General features: G+C 48.8%; 2 protein-coding genes across 2 annotated transcripts; one reads left to right on the forward strand and one right to left on the reverse strand.

The window, feature by feature from the left end:
• Positions 1–1,857: 1,857 nt before the first annotated feature.
• nsd1b (nuclear receptor binding SET domain protein 1b) lies at positions 1,858–17,227 on the forward strand. The gene is made up of 22 exons (XM_084684059.1): positions 1,858–2,828; positions 3,292–3,433; positions 3,668–3,840; positions 3,955–5,827; positions 5,978–6,087; positions 6,172–6,424; positions 6,571–6,668; positions 6,766–6,817; positions 7,271–7,539; positions 7,931–8,068; positions 8,195–8,318; positions 8,832–9,038; positions 9,368–9,547; positions 9,745–9,901; positions 10,376–10,581; positions 11,024–11,136; positions 11,412–11,681; positions 11,967–12,083; positions 12,253–12,394; positions 12,790–12,896; positions 13,135–13,333; positions 13,723–17,227. Exons 1-22 carry the CDS (start codon positions 1,869–1,871, stop codon positions 14,394–14,396), a joined length of 6,564 nt encoding a protein of 2,187 aa, XP_084540185.1. The 5' UTR covers positions 1,858–1,868; the 3' UTR covers positions 14,397–17,227.
• Positions 17,228–17,302: 75 nt separating this feature from the next.
• Positions 17,303–21,966, reverse strand: rab24 (RAB24, member RAS oncogene family). Its single transcript, XM_084683786.1, has 9 exons — positions 21,609–21,966; positions 21,015–21,228; positions 20,760–20,828; positions 20,554–20,632; positions 20,160–20,227; positions 19,807–19,906; positions 19,529–19,579; positions 19,262–19,321; positions 17,303–18,887 (listed from the first exon to the last, which is right to left on the reverse strand). The coding sequence occupies exons 2-9, from the start codon at positions 21,129–21,131 to the stop codon at positions 18,823–18,825; spliced, it is 609 nt and encodes a 202-aa protein (XP_084539912.1). The 5' UTR covers positions 21,132–21,228; positions 21,609–21,966; the 3' UTR covers positions 17,303–18,822.
• Positions 21,967–22,123: the final 157 nt, after the last annotated feature.

Consider the following 22,123-nt stretch of genomic DNA (forward strand, 5'->3'; position numbering starts at 1 on the left):
GCAAATCAAAAGCGTATTTTCCCTTTTCAATACGTGGAATACATCATGGCACACGTTTTAAAGCACTGGACCCCAACCACTCGATCACTGCGTTTCTTCTCGTTGCAGAAACGTTTCCTTTGTAACCTGTCATATGATACACAGTGAGACTAACTACACACAATATTGTGTAAAGATTTTCCTACGTTAGGGAGTCATTTGTGTAGATGTACTAAGAGGTTGGAAAATGTCTTGTGTGCTACAGACGTGCGCGTAAGCATAGTTTAGGTTGGAGCGCTGTAATGTGAACTTTATATCGGGGATATTTTAACACTTTGTGGCCTGTTTTTTTTCAAAGCAGACTCCATTTTGAAGGACCGGGTGAAGAGAGAATAGGCTTGCAACTCGTCAGTGGGAGAGGAAACCATCAGTTTTCCGGGTATATATTTCAACGTATTTATACAAGGGTGGTTGATCTTGTAGTTTACAGTCATTTCGTATGGGCTATTGACGCGCGTGGTATTGGATGCCATTTTCCAGAAGTTGGGTATGTGACAGGCATGTCATTGGTAATGAGTTGAATGACAGTATAAATTGAATACAATAGAGCTCCTTAGAATCGTTCGTGGATTATTTCAGACGTCCCTTATTGCCATCATCTAAACGAAGACATTATTTTAAAAAAAATTGACTTGATTATTTTGGTGAAAGTCTGCACCCCCAGCAGTAGATAGTAAGTGCTGGTAGGGAGGGAGCCCGAGCGGATTGGTCGCGCGCACAGACAGACATGGGCAGTCAGGACTTGCAAGGGGCAGGTCGGCAGCTTGGAAATAGTCATCATTTTTTGAGAATAATGCATTTTAGATGAGATAACAAGGAATGAAAAAGTTCGAATAGTGTATGGTAAGCCGTTGTAAAGGGGTTGTGCTTACAGTTAGGGTTGTACATATGTGTTATTATTATTTATCAGAAGGGGCCGCCGGTGGAGCAGTAGCGCAAGTAGAGAGAGTGTATGTTCAGAGGATCCAGGCCTAGTAGTATTGCCGCTGATTGGAATGCTCATCCGCTTTCACAAATTTGGAAAATAGCACATTTACAATCAGAAATGAAAGGTTTGTCAGTGCTTTTTGCGGTGGCTGACATTGGAATGGTAAGAATCTCGCGGCTGATCCGTGTCATACGTTTTATGATGTGTATAAACCCTTCCGTGATTTTGTGTATACACCGTGGACGCCCGTGTGTTGACGCCAGTGTCTATGTTTGGTATGTGAAGTTGTGTGTCGATTCTGCATGTTTGCTGCGCTGTGCCGCCGCGTGTGAGCCCTGGTACACGCAGAGAGCATGCACGGACGCTGTCATTAACTGCTTTTTTTGAATCCAAGATATTCGTGTTTCTAAAGCTGCGTTCTGGTACCAACTTAACCCTTTGCTGTGGCTGGCAGCGTGTCATTATAGCAACGGAGATCTAATTTTAACGTGACCGGCTGACCAAACGCGCCCCAGGTTGACACTATTCCACGCTCTTGGCGTTGCCGCGAGCCGTGGAATGAAGGCAGTAGCCTACCTGTTTTTTCATTTGTCCTAAAGCAAGGTGTGCGCCAATAATCTAATTCTCGATGCTAAATGTAGGGAACTCCGAGCTTACAAGAGATAAACAAACACGTCATCATTCTTACATTCTTTATTTTATATATTGTTCAACATTTTAATTAAAATGTTACACAAGCTTTATTACACTATTATATATAAACATAAACGTGTATATTGATATTTTATTGAAACATTTAGCAACACATTATGTAATATTTGTACTTTTGGATAATAAAATAATAATTCAATTTTATTATTTTCATTTCCAGGATGTCACTATAGCAACATGAGTGGGCCCTATGAATCGGCCAATCAGATCTGCCCGTCGAAGCCGTTACCCCAGCTCACCTCTGACCTCTGACCTTCACCTCCCCAGCTCCCCTTCCTCTCAGCACCATGACCCTGAGCCAGGACTAGTTATGTCCACTGCCCCCTCCCTCAAACCCCCCTCAGCCTATGGGCTTCCTCACAAGGACCTTGCATCCACCTACAGCCCTCTCAGGAGACTCCAGCATCTGACTACCATGGTCAGCCATCCTGACCTGGTCATGGCTGGGAGGGACAGGGCTTATCAGACCCAGACCCAGCCCCACACCCAGGCCCAGGCCCAGACCCAGCCCCACAACCAGCCCCAGGCCCAGCCCCACAACCAGCCCCAGGCCCAGCCCCACAGCCAGACCCAGACCCGGGCCCAGACCCGGGCCCAGACCCAGAGCACCAGGGATGATTACACCCGGGGCGCAGCAAGGAAACACAATTCTGGTAACTCCCAAGTGTCGAACCCTCACACGGCCGCCAGCCTCAACTTCAGCCAGGACAGGACAGCCAGCAACAGGCCCGACGCCGCGTCAGATAAGATGACGAACAGCGGTTTCTCCAACCCTCCGAGTCCCGCCTTCTCATTGGACAGCAGCAGCCCCTTCGACAATGGCTTCCTGCACTTCGAGTCCTCGCTGTTCGGAGAGGACGAGGACAGCGACGAGGTCGTTCCCGACGACGACGAGGATTACGGAGAGCGTCGGGGGCCGGCGTCGTCCCTGGCGACTGGACCGGGCAGGGTCGGGAGGTCGCAGGAAGCGGGCCTGGGGTTTTTAAACTTGAAGTCGGATCCCGACCCGGAGGTGTGTGATCGTTCGGACAGCTGTTCCCCCCTCGGCCGTGCGGTGCTGAAGGGTCGCGGGGCTGAGGAATCAGACCCGGATTGGGGGAGTGACTGTGAGTCATTCTCTCTCAGGACCAGCCCCTCTGGGCCAGCTCTGGCAAGTGTTTATTCGCTACTGTAGCAGTATATTCAGATCATATCAAACTTTATTTGTCTTAAGTTCTGATTACAAGGGCTTCACTAAACCCCACCGATCAGGTTTCGATCAATTTTCAGGTCCTACAATACAAAATAGTGCTAGTAGTGTATTAAACTTTGTTGCGTCTTGTTGCAGCAGTCTTTATGCTGTTGTTTTCTATCTACTTGGGAAGCATTTACGTTTTATTTTCTGATTTCTGTCAATTGATTTTATATACAACTAGACAGCAAGTGCAACTTTACGTCACTCTACTCTGCTTTGCTATTTTTCAATGCTACTCAACGCTCCTGGGGTGTAGTCAGGGCTATTTCCAGATCACATAGTTGGCACGCCATTTATATAAAGAGTGTCTGCATGTCATAATGACCTGCGTACATAAGGCCTAATGTGGGCATAACGTATGTTTTGCTGGGGTCCACAGTCAAGCAGCCTTAAGAAGAAGACCCTGCCTCCAGTGAAGTTCATGGAGGGGGAAGTGATCTGGGCCAAGTTCAACCGCAGACCCTGGTGGCCTTGTGAAGTCACTGTGGACCCACTTCAGAACACCTACCACAGGATGAAAGGTGAGCGCGACGATCCCTGTTTAGAACGGCCTTTAGAACCGTCCTTCACAAAGAGTTTTTGGAATGCCGGAATTAGGAACGCTAGAATGTGCTTCTAGGAAATCGATCTTTTCCATTCATCTGCAGGAGCTTAGGGTATATCTGTGTTTGAGTGAGTTTCTCACGGGCTTCACTGTTTATCCTGTGAACCGCTAGAGACCCTTGACCATCTTACACTGGTTGTCGTTATTTCAGAGCCCAGCGACAGACCGTGCAGGCTCTATTACATCAAGACCTTCGGGGAGCCGGAGGAGTGGGCCTGGGTGGAGGGAAGGGCCACTCACCCCTTCCAGGGAGGCTTCCAGTTCGAACAGCTTCCACTACTCCGCAGGAGAGGGAAGCAACGAGAAGAGAACTACAAATACTCTGTAATTACGTCGACATTAGTGTGACCTGTCCTGAATTTTGAGTTTGCAGAAGCAGGTGTTGTGATAGTCGCCGTGAATATATGTTTTTTCGTGTTGTGTTTGTGTCTATTCTAGATACCTAAGCGCTTCAAAGAGTCGTGGAAGCTGAGTGTGGCGGAGGCAGAAGCTGTTGAACCCTACAGACCCAAAATGGACGCCTCCACATCCCACCCCATAGAGGAGAGCGTCCATGACGGCTCCACTCCAGAGAGAGATGACAAGGCTCTTCCCCCGCCTCCTCCGTTCACCCCGCCTTCCTCTACTCCCCCTGCAACTAGTCACTTTACCAACGGAGCTGTGTCTCCACCCAGGAAAGCTGCCCCAGCGAGAGCAAGCACTTTCAAGAAGCCCAAATGCAAGAAAAGGCCGAGCAAAACGTCGAAAGCGCAGATCGCTAAAACCGAGACGATCAACCACAAAAAGACGTTTGTCAATCCTGACCAATCGCAAAGGGATCAGGGAGAGTGTCCGTATTCGGACCTGGACTCCGTCCCTAAGATTCTGTGTCCTAAAGCTCTCGAGCGTCAGTCCAAACCCTCTCCGCCCCCGCCTCCGGTCCCGCTGGTGAAGGAGGTCAAGAAACCGCCTGAGATCCAGACTGGCCTGTGGTTCAGCAAGGCAGGCAAAGAGAGACGACCCAAAACCACCAGCCCCGTGCCAGATCGCACACTCTTTGGCAAAGCCTCCTCCAGGAAGAAACCTCCAGCCTCCGTCAGCAGGAAGACCCCAGTGACCGCCTCGGCCCCCGCAGTGACGAGCGGGCCATCTGACCAATCGAAGAAGGTTGTGGACAAGCACCCCGCCCACCTTCCCGCCAGCAGAGGGCTGATGACCCGGGCTCTGAAGGCGCAAAAGGAAGCGGAGCAGAAGAGAAAGACTCTACTGTCCAATGGCAGCAACGCAGGCGGGCTTATGTCCGACACCAGCCATACAGAGAAAGACACCTCCACCTCACGTGCTTCCTGTAGGAAACCGGAGACCAAAACGGAACGTTCTACCAAAGCCGGACATCCGAAACCCGACCAAGGCGACCGCCCGGCTTCCTCGCCCGACGCTCGCGATCGTAGCCCCTCCTCCTTCACATCGAGCGGCCCGAAAGACATCGAGGAGGCCGAGGTGAAGACTGAAGACGACGCCTTCCTGATCTCCCAGACGCCGTTCGACTTCATCCCCCTGACCTCCTCCTCCTCCGCCAAGCCCAAGAAGGAGACCTTCGCGTCGGACGTCTCCCCCTCCCCCTCGCGGTGCTTCTCCCCCATGGACGCCTTCAAAGACGTCAAAGAGGTCTCCTTCCACTCCCTGGCGGCTGAGGCCGACGGCGCCCCTGTGTCTTTCCAAACGGACGCCAGCTACAAGTTCAGCACCTTCCTGATGCTGCTGAAGGACATGCACGACAGCAGGGAGCGAGACGGAACCCCTCTGGAGCTGGAGATTGGACCCCCCAGTGCCCACGTGAAGGAGGAGCCCTCCTTGATGCCCCCCCCTACCCTGGAGGAGAGTGCCGGTGCTGGGTCCAGTCGGCGCCCCGGGTGCGGAGCTCCGAAGGGCAAGGCCAAAGGCGAGTCGGGTGGCAGGACGAACCAGGTCTCCAAAAGACCCTCCAAGAAAAGCAGGTCATCCGGGAACAGAAAGGGATGTAGTAGGAAAGAGCCTGGTGGTTGGGGTGGGTCTGGGCCGGGATACCCAGGAGGGAAGGCCTCTTCTGGGGCACCTGGCCAAGCCTGGTTGAAGACGAGCCACAATCGAGGTCGAGCGATGGAGGAGAAGAGCGAGATGGAGAGTTTGGAAAACCCGGTGCCTTTGGAGCAGAGGGGTTCAGCCGCGGCGGCGTCCTTCTCTCAGCCTAAGACCGGGCTGGGGTCACAGGCTGATCCTGAGCCTGAACACACTCACACTAACGCCAACACTAACACATCTCAGTCTGCCGGGAGCCAGGAGCCTCTAACAGGTAAGAGAATTTCGTTTTTTTTTCTTTCGTAAGTAACCCTTCCCTCTCCCCCCTGAAGAGAATCAGCTTTCCCAATCTGCAAATGACCAAAGAAACATGACTGCTCACAACTTTACGCGACTTACGCTTGTGTCTTGTTGTCTTCCACAGCACATAAACGCATCCGAAAACCAAGCAAGAGACTCATAGAATGGACAGAGGAGTACGACCAGATATTCTCCACCAGGAAGAAACCCAAAAAGACGCCACAACCTGCTAAGGTAATAAACACAGCGACGTCAGCTCTTCAGCATGCGTTGGTTTGTTATATCCATCACTGAAGCATCTCGTGTACCTTATTGTAGGCCGCGCTGTCCGTCAGCAGCAAACCAGATCCCTCTCCTTCAGTGAAGGACGCACTTGATCACGCGCCTTTGAACGCACCTCCTGAAACACAGACTCCGCCTCCCGAGGAGCCCTCCACGGCGCCCATTGGCCTTCCTCCTCCTGTGGAGAACTCCATCCCCCAGGATGCACCTGTGCTCTCCATTGACACACTAACCCCGCCCCCTGAAGCAGAGCCATCACAGTCATCGGGGGCCATCTCGAAAGATGCCGGTTAGAAACCGTAGAACGACTTTGAAAAACTACTCTCTCTACGATGCAGCTGATATTTAAAACGATCAAAATGGCCGATCGTAAATCTGTTTACAAACATCCGTGGTAATGTTCTCCATAGTGATATGTCATTCTCCCGATGACAGGAAGTGTTCCAGTGTTGGAGAGGAAAAGGCAGAGGAAACCCACTCAGAAGATTCTAGAATACTGCCTGGAGGCTGAAGCTGCCAACCCTAAGAAGAAGGTACCAGTGGCCTCACGGGTTGAGAACGCCTGTTCCAGAATATTCTGTTCACATACAGCACATCCCTGTTTACTAGTGTTGTCCTCTGTATCTACAGGTGAAGTCTGTGAAGACCAGCTTGCCAGGCCAGCCTCACCCTGTCCATTCAGGTTATCCAACTTAGAATTATATATATTTACATTTACATTTTACATTTAGTCATTTTAGCAGATGCTCTTATCCAGAGCGATTTACAATAAGTACAGGGACATTTACCCCGAGGCAAGTAGGGTGAAGTGCCTTGCCCAAGGACACAACGTCAGTTGACAAACGTCAGTTGACACAGCTAGGAATCAAACCGGCAACCTTCTGATTCATAGCCCGATTCCCAAATCACTCAGCCATCCGACTCCTACATATATATATATATATATATATATATATATATATATATATATATATATATATATATATATATATATATATATATATATATATATATATATATATATATATATATATATATATATATATATATATATATATATATATATATATATATGTTAAGCTTCTGAAATGTACTCCTGAGTGTCTAAACTTGTTCAATCTGTTGGTTCTCCAAGGTTCTGGTTCTGGACAGCAAACTTCCAGATCGACCAAGAACAAGTTACCAACGTTGTCCCCCTCGGCGCCTACGCTCACCCCTTCCACCCCCCCGCCCCCTCCCCTTGTGGCTCCTCCCCCCAGCGTCCCCACCCCGGCCCCCCCCAGCCCAGTGGCCTGTACCCCCAGCCCTGTCAGCGAGGAGAGGGGGTCAGTCCCAGTCCCGACCCCTCCCCCCTCTGAGGAGAGTAAGGTGCAGGAGGAGGAGAAGGAAACCATGGAGACAGAGGTCAGCCAACATGCCCTCATCCACACACCTGTCATCCACACACCTGTCATCCACACACCTGTCATCCACACACCTGTCATCCACACACCTTTCACCTGAGTAATAAACAATAATTACACTGTATTTTCACAGAAATTACGTGATAATAACTCATAAAGTCACTATGTCAAAGTTGCCTGCTGGCTTTTCCAGCGTGTACACCCTTCTGCAGGGGTAGCTGTTGTTTTGAGCGCACATAGCAGCAGGTGCCTCTCCAGGAACTGAGACCCTGCTACAGTATATTCCTTGTTTGTGTGAATTTACATGGCGATTAAAGCTTCTTTACCCTAACTTTAACTCTCTCCACTCCTGCATCTTCTTAACCCCTCTGGTCGTGTTCTGCTGTGTTCAGGCTTGTCTCTCAGGTCTGGACAACAGCTTCTCTTCCACCAAAGACGAGTCTTCACTGTGTGAAGACACATACTCGGCCAATAAGAAGATCCTAGGAGATAAGGGGGGTGTGGCCTCCCTGAAGGAGAACATATGCCAGGTGGGTCACGTTTATTCAAAGCACAGTATCTCTCTAAGTCAGGGATGAATATAGAGGGATAAAAAGCTCAATAAATACCCAATTCCTACATAACTTGATGTGTATGTTGTGTGAATCGCGCGGAAGGTTTGTGAGAAGACGGGAGAGTTGCTGCTGTGCGAGGGCCAGTGCTGCGGGGCCTTCCACCTGCAGTGCATCAGCCTGGCCGAGGCCCCCAGGGGCAAGTTCATCTGCCCAGAGTGCAAGTCAGGTGAGTCAGAGAACACTGGCGACACCCGCTCCGGGGTACCGTCGTTAGCATGTGGCTCACAGGGAGCAGGAAGTGATGTGTCATGTGGCTCACAGGGAGCAGGAAGTGATGTGTCATGTGGCTCACAGGGAGCAGGAAGTGATGTGTCATGTGGCTCACAGGGAGCAGGAAGTGATGTGTCATGTGGCTCACAGGGAGCAGGAAGTGATGTGTCATGTGGCTCACAGGGAGCAGGAAGTGATGTGTCATGTGGCTCACAGGGAGCAGGAAGTGATGTGTCATGTGGCTCACAGGGAGCAGGAAGTGATGTGTCATGTGGCCCAGAGGTAGAATGAACAGCTGAGTAAACGTACCAGTGGATGGAGAAAAAAAAAATGGTGGGAACATTTGTCGGGATCGAACGTTTCTGTTTCGCAGGACTCTGTCTCAAGGATTAGCAACGATTCCCGAGAGGAAGTTAGCGTCGACGCCGGACAGGCTTTGAAGAGGGTGCGTTCTCTGTTTCGTTCTCAGGCGTCCACAGCTGCTTCGTGTGTCGGAAAACGGGGAAGGACGTGAGGCGCTGCATGATCCCTGGCTGCGGGAAGTTCTACCACGGGGAGTGCATCGCTAACCGGGGACCCACGGTGCCGCTGGGTCTCAACCGGGGCTTCCGTTGCTCGCTGCACGCCTGCCTGGACTGCTTCATCTCCAACCCCGCCAACCCCTCTGCCTCTAAAGGTGGGCCCACGGCCTCACTGTTGCACTGTGGTCTAGCCCAGCCCAGTGTAGCCCAGCGTAGCATAGCATAGCATAGCATAGCATAGCATAGCATAGCATAGCATAGCTCAGCCCAGCCCAGCCCAGCCCAGCCCAGCCTAGCCCAGTCTAGACTAGCCTAGGCTAGTCCAGTGTAGCACAGCTTTGCTCTGCCTGGCCCAATTGATTTTCATAGAGCCACATTTTTTTGGCCTAAAATAAACATTGAAATTTGTGCTAACATTGCCGGTGTGTTTAGAACACCTTGTTGTGAGACTAAACGTGCGTGCGTGTGTGTGTGTGTGTCGCAGGCCGCCTGATGCGCTGTGTTCGTTGTCCCGTGGCCTACCATGCCAGCGACCACTGTCTTGCGGCGGGCAGCATCGTGTTGGCCAATCACAGCATCCTGTGCCCCAACCACTTCACCCCGCGCAGGGGTGTCAAGAACCACGAGCACGTCAACGTCAGCTGGTGTTTTGTCTGCACTGAAGGTACGTGGAGTGTCTGTATGCAGGTTGCAGGTTCAAATCCCCCCTGGATTCTGTATCGCTTTGTATGAAAGTATCTGCTCAAGAAATTCATGAACACGTACAGTACATTCTTAACATTGCACACTGAACTGGTCCACTAAGGTCTTAGTTTATCGAAATTATCGCTGTCTAACTGCTGTTCCACCCCCATGCTGCAGGGGGCAGTTTGTTGTGCTGTGAGTCCTGTCCTGCCGCGTTCCACCGGGAGTGTCTGAACATCGACATGCCCCAGGGCAACTGGTTCTGCAACGATTGCCGGGCCGGGAAGAAGCCCCACTACAAAGACATCCTCTGGGTCAAAGTGGGCCGATACAGGTCGGTACTGCCTCATTGGTGCTTGATATGCCTGCTGTTCCATGGATGTCCCATCACAACACATTGTAATGTACTGCAGTGTAGACGATAGATCTCTTTAGTTCAGAACTGCATGGAATGTTATTTTTGTAAACATTCTCTCTCTTTCTCTCTCTCTCTTTCATATATGTATGTATCCTTCATCTCTCTTCTGTCTCCCTCCTCTTCCTCTCTCCTCCCCCATCCCTCCCTCTCCCCCTCTCTTCTCCTCTTCTCTTCCCCCATCCCTCTCTCTCCCTCTCTCCTCTTCTCCTCCCCATCCCTCTCTCTCCCCCTCCTCCTCTTCTCTTCCCCCATCCCTCTCTCTCCCCCTCTCTCCTCCTCTCCTCTCCTCCCCATCCCTCTCCCTCTCTCCTCTTCTCCTCCCCATCCCTCTCTCTCCCCCTCTCTCCTCCTCTTCTCTTCCCCCATCCCCCTCTCTCCTCCTCTCCTCAGGTGGTGGCCTGCTGAGGTCAGTCACCCCAGGACAATCCCAGAGAACATCCTCCGGATGAGGCACGACGTCGGGGAGTTCCCGGTCCACTTCTTCGGCTCCAACGACTACCTGTGGACCTACCAGGCCCGGGTATTCCCCTACATGGACGTAGACGCCAACAGCAGAGAGAAAATGGGCAAAGGAGTCGACGCCATCTATAAGAAAGGTGTGTGTGTGTGTTCCAGCTTCAATAGACTGTTGAAGATGAGGTGGACAAACATAGAAGCAGTAGAGGAAATTTAGAGACGGTTTGTTTACATTTTCTTGCTGACTGGTTCTGTACTGACTGGTGCTTGAATGTGGTTACCTGCTTGTTGTCTGGCTGGTCACTGGCTGGCTGACTGCCTGCTTGTTGTGTGTCTGGCTGACTGCCTGCTGGTTGTCTGTCTGGCTGACTGCCTGCTTGTTGTCTGTCTGGCTGACTTCCTGCTTGTTGTCTGTCTGGCTGACTGCCTGCCTGCCTGCTTGTTGTCTCTCTGGCTGACTGCCTGCTTGTTGTCTGCCTGGCTGACTGCCTGCTTGTTGTCTGTCTGGCTGACTGCCTGCTTGTTGTCTGTCTGGCTGACTGCCTGCGTGTTGTGTGGCTGGTGTCTGCCTGCTGTGTGCAGCTCTAGAGGAGGCTGCTGTCAGGTTCAGGGAGCTGCAGGCGGAGAAGGAGTTGAGGCAGCTGCAGGAGGACCGCAGGAACGACAAGAAGCCACCCCCCTACAGACACATCAAGGTACTGCACCCTCCCTAACCCTAACCCTCCAAACCAGGGATTCCCAATCCTGGTCCTCGGGCCTCCCTCCCTGCCCTGCATGTTCTAGATGTTTCCCTGCTCCAACACACCTGATTCAAATGAATGGGTCGTTATCCAAGCCTGATAAAGACCATTCATTTGAATCAAGTGTGCTGGAGCAGGGAAACATGCTCCATACTAACCCGAACCCCCCCCCCCCCACAGACAAATCAAGGTACTGCACCCTCCCTAACCCTACACGCAAACCTCTTCAGGTGAACCGGCCAATCGGGAAGGTGCAGATTATCACGGCCGACCTTTCGGAGATCCCGCGGTGCAACTGCAAGGCGTCGGACGAGAACCCGTGCGGGATGGACTCGGAGTGCATCAACCGCATGCTGCTGTACGAGTGCCACCCCCAGGTGTGCCCGGCGGGCGAGCGCTGCCAGAACCAGGCCTTCACCAAGCGCCAGTGCAGCCAGGTGGAGATCTTCCGCACGCTGGCCAGAGGATGGGGGCTTCGCTGCGCCCATGACATCAAGAAGGTAGGGTGGAGGAAGGAGGGTGGATGAAGGAGGGTGGAAGGTGAAGGGTGGAGGAAGGAGGGTGGAGTAAGAAGGGTGAAGGAGGAAAGAGACCAGAGACCCTCTGAAATGGGTCCAAGTAAACAACACAAAACATTTTATGAATGAATAAATAAACTTTAATTCAACTCAACCTTATCTTGTTTCGATTATAGAGGTAGTCTCTGGGAGCTAAGAATGTGTTTTCTCTCAGTCATTCCTTTAACGGTGCTGGCTGGTAAGACACTGCCTTGCTCCTCTCGTCAGGGAGATTTTGTGAACGAGTACGTGGGCGAGGTGATTGACGAGGAGGAGTGTCGAGCCAGGATCAAGCACGCCCAGGACAACGACATCTGCAACTTCTACATGTTGACCCTGGATAAGGTGAGGCCTAACCCGTCTCTACAAAGTGTCGGCCATCTTGGAAAAACCCTGGATGGAACACGTGGATTCAGAACATTAGTGTTTGTGTAAATATGTTATTGTTGGTAGTGACCCCTGTTTGTGTGTATGCGTGTCCATGTGCATGTGTGTGTGTGTGTGTGTGTTTCAGGACCGTATCATTGACGCCGGGCCCAAAGGGAACCAGTCTCGCTTCATGAACCACAGCTGCCAGCCCAACTGCGAGACCCAAAAGTGGACGGTCAGTGGTGACACCAGGGTGGGCCTCTTCTCCCTGGTGGACATTCCTGCAGGTGACCACACAGCCTCACCAAACGCCAGCCAACTGAAAACACACCTTTTACGTTTTACATCTAAACAAATATGTTTAATTCGTTCTGATAGTTCATTCATGAACAAGTTGATGAACTGGCGGTTGACGTCGAATCCTGACCCAGATAATTGACGGGCTAAAGCGCTTGTTTATTAGAATCAGGTGCACTGGATTAGTATTGGAGAGAAATCCTCCAGATGCAAGTTTGGGAAGCCCTGAAGCGTAACCATAACAACTAGCACCGGTTTCCCCTACGATTAACGTCCTCACTTCTCCAATGCGAGATACAAATGGAGAATTTGAACCTGCTAACCTCTTGACCTGCATTCAGACGCTCTAACCACTCAGCTCTACTATGCTCCTTCGGTTCTCCAGGGACGGAGATCACCTTCAACTACAACCTGGAGTGCCTGGGCAACGGAAAGACAGTGTGTAAATGTGGGGCTCCCAACTGCAGCGGTTTCCTGGGGGTCCGGCCCAAGGTGAGAGGTCAGGGGTGAGAGGTCAGGGGTGAGAGGTTGTGATGCTAAATGCTAACATTTGAGCGATCTGCGTTAGCATTTGAATCATTACATTTTAATGACAAATTCATGTCACAAATAGCTGATATGGCAGGCCGTCAAGCGTGTGACCAGACAGCATTTAGAGTAAATACATATCCAGGACAGAAAGAAACTCTATTACCTGTGTTGACCTTGCCCCCCTTTTCCACTCCCCCAGAACAACCCTCCAGGAGAGGACAAGGGGCGTAGGCTGAAAAAGAAGGGCCAGGCGAAGCGTAAGAAGGTGGAGGTGACCAAGGAGAGGGAGGACGAGTGTTTCAGCTGTGGAGACGGAGGCCAGATGGTGTCCTGCAAGAGGCCTGGATGTCCCAAGGTCTACCACGCAGACTGCCTCCACCTCACCAAGAGACCTGCAGGTGGAGAGGCTCGCAGAGCAGGGTGGAGGGGACTGTTAGACACACACACACACACACACACACACAGGAACACACACACACAGGAACACACACACAGGAACACATACAAGGCTATATGTGTTCAGGTGGCTGAGCGGTTAGGGAATTGGGCTAGTAATCAGAAGGTTCGATTCCCGGTCGTGCAAAATGACATTGTGTCCTTGGGCAAGGCACTTCACCCTACTAGCCTTGGGTGGAATGTCCCTGTACTTACTGTAAGTCGCTCTGGATAAGAGCGTCTGCTAAATGACTAAATGTATTTGCTTGTTTGTCTGTCTTATTCACACATATTTGTGTGTGTTTACCTGTGTGTGTGTTTACCTGTGTGTGTGTGTGTGTTGTCACCGCAGGTCGCTGGGAGTGCCCGTGGCACCAGTGTGACGTGTGTGGCAAGGAGGCCGCCTCCTTCTGCGAGATGTGCCCCAGCTCCTATTGCTGCCTCCACCGCGACGGCATGCTGTTCATCTCCAAGCTGGACGGACGCCTCTCGTGCAGCGAGCACGATCCCTGCGGCCCCGATCCCCTGGAGCCGGGAGAGATCAGGGAGTACACCCCGGGCCCGGACCCAGCCGCCCTGCCTCCCCGCCTGGAGAACATCTTCCCTGCACCCCCTGGCTCTCCTGGTGCTCCGGCCGCTTCCAGGGGACAAGGGGAGCCACAGGACGGGCGGGGCCCAGGATTGGGCCCTCATCCTGGGTTTGGCTCTGAGGACACCTCCCCGTTCTCCATTGCCATCCCTGTCTCTGTCCCGGAGGACACCGCTTCCCCCACCCCGCCGCCTGACTCAGACAGCCCCGGAAGCCCCCATGTGTTCGATCTGCCTCACTATTCGCCCATCTCCTCCTATGAAGAAGAGAGGGATGTGGAGGAGGAAGAGGAGGAGGGCGATGAGGGGGGGAAAAGAGAGGATGGAGAGCTGGAAGGTCTTGAGATAAATGATGAGGAGGAGGAGGAAGAGGAGGAGGAGGAAGAGGGGGAGGAGGAGGAAGAGGAGGAGGAGGAAGAAGAAGAAGAGGAGGAGTGAAGAGTCTTTCTGCATTTCTGCATGGTGGCTTATTATTCCACATAGACCTTACAGCAGGAGGGAGGGCACAAGGGGACTAACCAATCAAACCACTGGAAAGGCCTGTCAATCACCATCACATCCTATCATCATGGATTACGCTAGGAGATTGGCTGCCTGCTCCTGGGGGTTGGCTAATCCTGAACTTCAATACTACATACTCTTTTACATAGTTCAAAATGAGGACCAGTCAATAACATTTGAAGTTATAACAAGTCATCAGCGACTTGTACAGCACTTTGGTCTGGCAGACGGTGGACAAACAGGAAGTTCCCGAACCCTGTATCTCAGATGGGTGTTGTGGTGTCTGATGGGAAATGTAGTCATATATGTCAGTTCCTCAGCTGCGGGTTTGTGGTGTCTGTTAAATGGTTTTAAGACGTGTTTACATGTTCCGCTTCTCCTGTCGGAAGATACTGCGATTTTAGAAAAACAGAAATCATAGTATTTATGGGGAGCAGAAACTGGGGAAGGGTGTTTGTAGAGGACTAGCAACCCTCTCAGCACAGTATTTATATATTTTACTACAGACATTAATCAGTGGTAGCGGGTTGCTGTCTCCAAGAAACACGCGATGACGAGTAGCTATGGAAATCATGATTCACTTGCTGACTCATCCTGTACCCATTCTCTGACCGCTCCAAAATGGCCGACACACAGTGAGATAGATGAGTGGTAGGTCAGTATTTACGTCAGAGCGGCAATGTCAAGTGTCAGAAGATGTCTTGAAGAGGCTCTTTCGCATGATCTCCTTGGTTCAATTCCTTTGGTCCCCCACTTAAAATCTTGGAAAATGTTGTTTTGTTTTTTTTCTCCAAACAAGTCTTGTTTGAAAACTCCTTCATTTTGATTCCTCTCTTGGTCTTTGCTGGAGAGAATGCAATATGGCCTTGTCGGACTAGTCTGCTAGTGTCGTTTCTGTGCAACTCACCTCACCTCCGGGTAGCTGTTGTTGAAAACATCCTTCTCCCTCAAAGTGAACTTGAAATAAGAACATGCCAGAACCTACCCAGATGTGGGTACATCTGACACCAGACCTACCTTTAGCACTAAGCTAGCTCCCGTGTGTATAATATTCTCTACAATGACATATTTATATTGACTTTGATAACGCACAAATGAAGACTCTGCAAAGAGACTTGAGTGAACACTCTCTGCGCTTCTTTTACATCCTGGTGGTAGAAAAGTAGTTTTTCTCGAACATTTTCTCAAAGGACTTTCAGAAGGTGATCCTGCTTCAATGCTTGCACTTCCTGTATGTGTTCAGTCTGCCTGGCATCCCTTTCCTTTGTGTTTCAGTGTGTCATCTCTGTGTTTGGGTGTTCTGTCTAGTCAGTAGTCAGGCAGTCATTTATGTCTTCTACGGAGAAAGAGAATGGGCATGGTAGGGTTGGTTCTGGGAAAAACAACTGAAATCAGTTGAGTGGATGTGTCAGCGAGAGTCATTATAGGTTTAATCTCTGTAAGTGGTTTGCCTTTTCCTAAATCTGCACAATGAGCAATATTTAGTCATCCTCATTGCCTGGTGCCTGATTTCAGTGACTGGTTTGAGGGTAAATTTGTCGTGTCCGTGTGTGTAATGACTACACATTGTATTTAAAATCTGTCTCTATTTTGACTGGTCGTTTGTTATGGGCTTATCTATAAAAAAGGTTTGCTTTGGTTGGAAATTATTCTCACCACTTGATCGAAAATGATCTTGGATTTGACTGGACGTGAAACACTTCTGTTGTTGTGCCGTGGTTACCATGGTGCCCCCTGCTGTTTATTTTGGGTGGTTGAAAACGAAAGAGACCACAGATAAACCCTTGTTACCATGACCACCATGTTTGTCAAACCTTAGCATCTTCATCCTGCAGGTTCTATTAATAGCACTTAAAACACCTAAGAGTTGAATCAACAACGTTCCCAACAGATAAAAAATCTGTCGGACAAGTATTTATACTGTGTGTCGAACTGTCTAGTCCTGGCTTAACCAGATTCTAGTAGCAGATATCTGCCCAACTGTTATGTACATACATTTGTATATAAAAGCTATATATGAAAATTAGACATGTAAAAAATGGCCGAGAGGTGGGAATTAATGTCCAGTTATTTTGCCTTGAACTTGAAAAGCCTTTCGTACAGGTGAGCTCACCTTGTCATACATTTTCGTTTAAAACGTAAAAGTTGTTTATAAAAACACAATGTGTTTGTCGCACAATCCTAATTTCCAATCAAGGTATCCGTGTGAAGGCCAATGGTGCCCAGGTCAGAAAGGAAGGATCACTACTAGGCACTTTGTGACATTTGTGACAGAAATGTAAATCTGTCAGCTTTTACCCCCCCCCCTTCTTTTTGGTTATTTCTTCCTCTGTACTTTTGAATGGTCTTCTGACATGGCACAAAGTTGGGGACAGGAGAATGCTTGTTTCTGTTTTACACAGGGCATACTGTGTACGCTAGTGTACAGTACATTTTCTAGCTACATCCTGTAAAGTAGCTGGACATTTGTTTTTTGTTTTCTACTGCCGTTTCCCAGACACGGTCATCATGCGCACCCCTCCTTTAAGCCTTACATGCTGTGGCGTTCATCCGTTTAAATGTTGAAACTGTCAGAAGTCAAATATCCTGCTGTGTGTTGTAGCCCCTTTGTACATAAATAAACAATGTTGAGTTTAAGTCATATTACAGTTTTGCTTTTGTTTCAAAGCTCAGAGACGGATAGAGGTCTTCAGTCTGACATTTTGTGCACTCATATGCCGTGTGAACCCCCCAGATCTGATAATTAAAAAAAAACACAATACCACTGACCGGCTCGTGACTGGAACTGTTCCCGCGTCCAGACGACGCGTCAAAGAAACACAAAAAGAAACCGGAAGACTCTGGAAGAAATCAAATCTTTATTTTTCATCATTTACAACATGCTACAAAATCCCCAAAGTCCCCAAGCTGTGGATGAGGAGACCGGACGACTCTTCACTTGTGACCCGCGGAGTATCCTGACGACGGGGAGTGACTGACGAGGCCTCTGATCAGAAGCAGGACTCCAGATGGATCTCTCTCTCTCTTTGTGCTTGTGCCTCTAGTATCCTCGATGGCAAAATCCTGGGAAACTTTCATAAATCACCCTTCAAAATCCGTCTGAACCGGAGGGGGGGGGGGAGGAGGAGGGGGGGGGGATTCTCAGGTAGAGAGGTATCACATCTACATCTTCAGGGAATACCTTCACATCGAGGTGCTTATGTTTCTCTGGAACAATATTGGAGTGTAAACCATGAGGTAACATACATAGTAATATGTTTGAGTGCCGTCTGATGTAAACTGCTGTTGAAGGACGATATGGGGGGTTTGAGTAGCAGCCTTTGTTGTGATAGGCTCAGCTGTAGACAGTGGGAAGCCTTGGTTGTGATTGGCTAAGCTGTAGACAGTGGAAGCTGTGATGGTTGTGATGGGAAAACCACATGATGAAAATGATCCAACATCTCTGATGAACTGGTGCTTCAAAATTCACTACAAACGAATCGGCACGAACACACACACACACACACGCTTGGATAAAATCAGGTAAAACTCTTTGTCATTGGCCAGTCTGTTGCAGGGGGTGTAAACATTAAACATTAAACATTCACAGAAAGCTGAACATTCCCATCATGTCTGGCATGTTGGAAAAGTGAAACCAATAGTCACAGCCATGTTATAAAGTCACTGTGATAAATAAAATAAAAAAAACAACAGCATTGCCTTGGCAATGTGATCATAGTGTACAGAGTTTGAGTGCTGAGATTCTCTTGGCCTAACTGTCAGATTACAACACTCGTCTCCTGTGTGTGTTTTTGCCAAACGTACTTTCGACAGAATCATAGCTTATGGTGACAAAACAAAAACTGAAAGGTTTACGAGACATATCTGCAGTTTCATCACAGACACTGAAATAAGTGTTCAGGCAAAGATCCACATGCCGAATCAAGGCAACGTAAGTACACACACACAGTCAAGGCATTTCTACTGCACTCTAGAGGGCCATCAGATCATTGGTATAATTTCAGAAGGGAGCTTCAGATCACTCAACGGAGTTCCTCCTCATCTTCAGACAAGGTCGCTGGAGTAACCTTGGGGTTGTGTCTGAGAAGCATCTCTTGCGAGAACAGTTATGTTCCTTCTACCGCTGGGAGACCATGACATAGCCTATGGCTTGATGGCACAACCAAATAAAGCAACCTCAAAAAGCGTTTAAAAAAAGAAAAAGAAAATATATCATAAAATGGCACAGTACTGCTTGGAAGTCTTTGTAAGGGTCGCTTGTTTTAAGTGAAAGGTCCTCCAGCAGGTGCACCATCCGACTGAGCCGGGTCTGGTGGGGTGGGGGCAGGGCTGCTGTGCAATGTGGAAACCCCAGCCTCCAGGATCAGTTGTGGCAACAGGCATAGAAGTAGGAGTCCTTCTTTTGGCCCAAGTCAACGCCTGTCTCTTCTTCATTAGATGGAGAGGGAGGGAGGGAGGGATAGAGGAAGAGATAGAGAGGGAGGGAGGGAGATATAGAGGAGATAGAGGGAGGGAAGGAAAGATGAGGAGATAGAGAGGGAGGGAGGGAGGGGATAACGCAGTAAACAAAACTATTCAGGAGAGGATTCAGAGAAGCACAAACTAAACCTGCCCGATCACACTGAAGTATTCCAGACATTAAGAGCACAGTCATACTGGTTAAACAGGCCAGTAGAAAGACTAACAAAAACATAGAAACAATCTCATCTAGGGTTTCTTTAAAAAAACTGAGATGACTTTTCGTCAAGATTTCCTTGACTCTACGTTCTTATTCTATCTGAAGAAGGAAAAGACTACCTCACCTGTTACGAACTGGAAAGCGATGCTGTTGTAATCCTCTGCCACCTTCCGGAAGAGCTCATCTGAAGGAGAAGCAGCCACAAACAACATCAATCTGATTTCAGGATGGCTATAGTTCAGCGTTAGAGTTTGACTACAGATCAGGAGATTCCCCAATCAAATCAAACCCCATCCTGTAAATTAGATAAAAGCCTCCCCTGAATGACTGTTATTTTGGATTCAGGGAGATTTGAAAGTCAGACAACATCTGAGTAAGATGATGTACTAACCAACATTGCTTCCTGTTTTACTGGAGGTTTCAAAATTCTGGGCCCCGATCTCTGAAAGCAAAGCACCGATATTAACAACGTAAACCCGAAGACATGAGACACCACCTGACGATGTATGGAATGTCCAAACAAAACCAAAATAACCGACTAATCTACTCGTCAATGATAACGTGACAGGGATTACAAGAGTAACAACGCAAGGTTAGAAACGTGGATATTAGGGAAGCCAAGAAACGGAAAAGACACAAGCAATGGATGGATGGATGGATGGAACTTACCGTCAACAAAGTCCTGAACGTCGTGGTAGTCCACCTGCCTCAGGCCTCGGTCGCTCTCTACCAGGTCGCTCTTGGTGCCACATAGGTAGATCTTACAGTGCTGTTGCAGAGACCACAGGGAAACAGTATTACCATCACGAGTGAACCATATTTCTGGTCTCTTTAAGCAAAACGTTGTTTCAGAGTTTCAATATCTATTTATCATACCATAGTTGACCCTACCCAGGCCTTCTTAGAAACTGAGACTGAATTTGTTCATAAGATTTCAGTACATCTCCCGTGATAGACAATATCATGATTTGATGCCTTTGTCGTAATCAATGTGTGGTTGTTATCGTGGAAGACTGGCTCACCTCCTCGCAGTTTTGCAGCTCCTTCACCCAGAACCGTGCACGCTGAAAACTGCTGCTGTCAGTCAGATCTACAGGAGCCCGAGAGGGACATTCAGTAAACACAAACTACCGAGTGTAAACAAAGCTAAATGCTACACGTAGCATCCACTAATAACCTATGAATAAAGGCCAATGTTAGTTGTTCCTTGACGTGGTTAAGCTAAAAGATGCACTAATTTCCTCCTACTACTAAAAAAGATTCATGCAAAGATAAAGAAAAAAAGGCGACATTGAGTCATCGACAGTTGGGAAATTCCACTTCTGCCGTTTCCAAACAGGTCAACTGATCTGCTTAAAAATGTTGGCACTGTCACAGGATTAAAGCTTACAAGAGGAAGACGGAGTTAGTGTTTACCATAGCAGACTATGGCAGCCCTGGCCCCCCTGTAATATATCCTGCTCATAGCTTCATAACGCTCTGAACCAGCTGTGTCCTGAGAAAGAGAAACAGAAAGAGAGAGTGAGCTCGTGTTTCTTAATGCGCTGAGCCAAGTTAGGGTGAGTTCATTCAGTGAAACACTAGATATTTATGATAAGAATTTAGAGAATGGCCTAACTCACCCATATTCCTAATGTGATCACCTTCTCTCCTACTTGGATTGCCTTTGCAACAAAAGCGGCCCCAATAGTCTGTAGGAAAATTGATGATTTGTTATGTATACACACACATCAGTTTATACAGATATAGAATTAAAAACTATGTTGTTTTTAATAGCCTATCTTCCACACGATAAGATCGAGAGAACCCGATCCCTTTTGGATGTAGCAAGCCAGACGGGACAACACAATAGAAAGCCCAAATCAAGAGACACTCACGTTCTGGTACGGACCCACGAGAAAGCGATGGTGGACATATCTCTCCACGAGGCTGGTCTTGCCAACACTCTCTTTCCCAAGCATAACCACTTTGGCATCCACACGCATAGCGCACATAGCGCTCACAGGACCAGGAAGGGAAAGGGGATAATGTTGGGTGGCGCAGGACGGGGAGAGGGGAGGGGGACTAGAGAATACTGGTGTGCTGCAAATACTTCAAAAGGAACAAAGAGGCAGGAGATAGGATGAGCTTTACCCAGCGATTTACAACCATGGGAGGAAAATTATTACAGTTTTGATGGCATATAAAACTGGACCATTAACACTCGAACTAGCTTAATCATAGCCAATATGCTAATGCAAATGTTATATTTTACTGTGAGCTGGCGAAAATTATACTGAATAAATTGGCAAGGTACTCGATTACTGTAGTTGACATATGTCTAAATGGTGTTACTAAAAGTTAAAACCATGCTAGTTTACGTCAGTTAGTTAGCTGACAACTCGCCGGCTGGGAACTAGTTATGATTTGATTCTTCTCGGCTTCATCATCACAGTGGCTAGACTAGTGACTTGGAGAAAAAAAATACGTACCCAGCAGAGTGAAAAGTTTGTCCGTGATGTAACGTTAGTTGTCAAGTGTAAACATAAACATTAAATTAGCTATATTGTGACCCTCTCGTCATCTCGCCACTGTTGACGTTAGATCCACCCAGTTGAGTGTTGTTGTTTTGTAGCCAGCTGGCTAGCGGTCGTTAGCTATCAGTCGGTGCTCCGACGCTAATGCAATATTAGTTCCGTCAACAAACAAAATTATGAGCTAATAACGAACCGACTCATCTTATGTTGCTCGTGTCATTTTCACTCGGTCACTAGCTAAATGAAAGGTTGAACGAGCTAGCTACCGTAGCTCTTCTGTAACTGACAAACTCGGTAAGCACACAATGTACCAATATGTTGTTATGGGGAACCTGAAGAATCGTAGGTTTCCTTTAGGAAGTACAGAGATGAGTGAGACACAAAATTCCAGGATATGATAACATTTCTTGGCATATAAATTCCTCGATGACGCCAAAGTGTGAAGTACTTGTAAAATTATAGATTTTCAA

Source organism: Hypomesus nipponensis, chromosome 20 (genome assembly GCF_054491055.1).
Source record: "Hypomesus nipponensis isolate SF chromosome 20, ASM5449105v1, whole genome shotgun sequence".
Lineage (NCBI taxonomy): Eukaryota > Metazoa > Chordata > Actinopteri > Osmeriformes > Osmeridae > Hypomesus > Hypomesus nipponensis.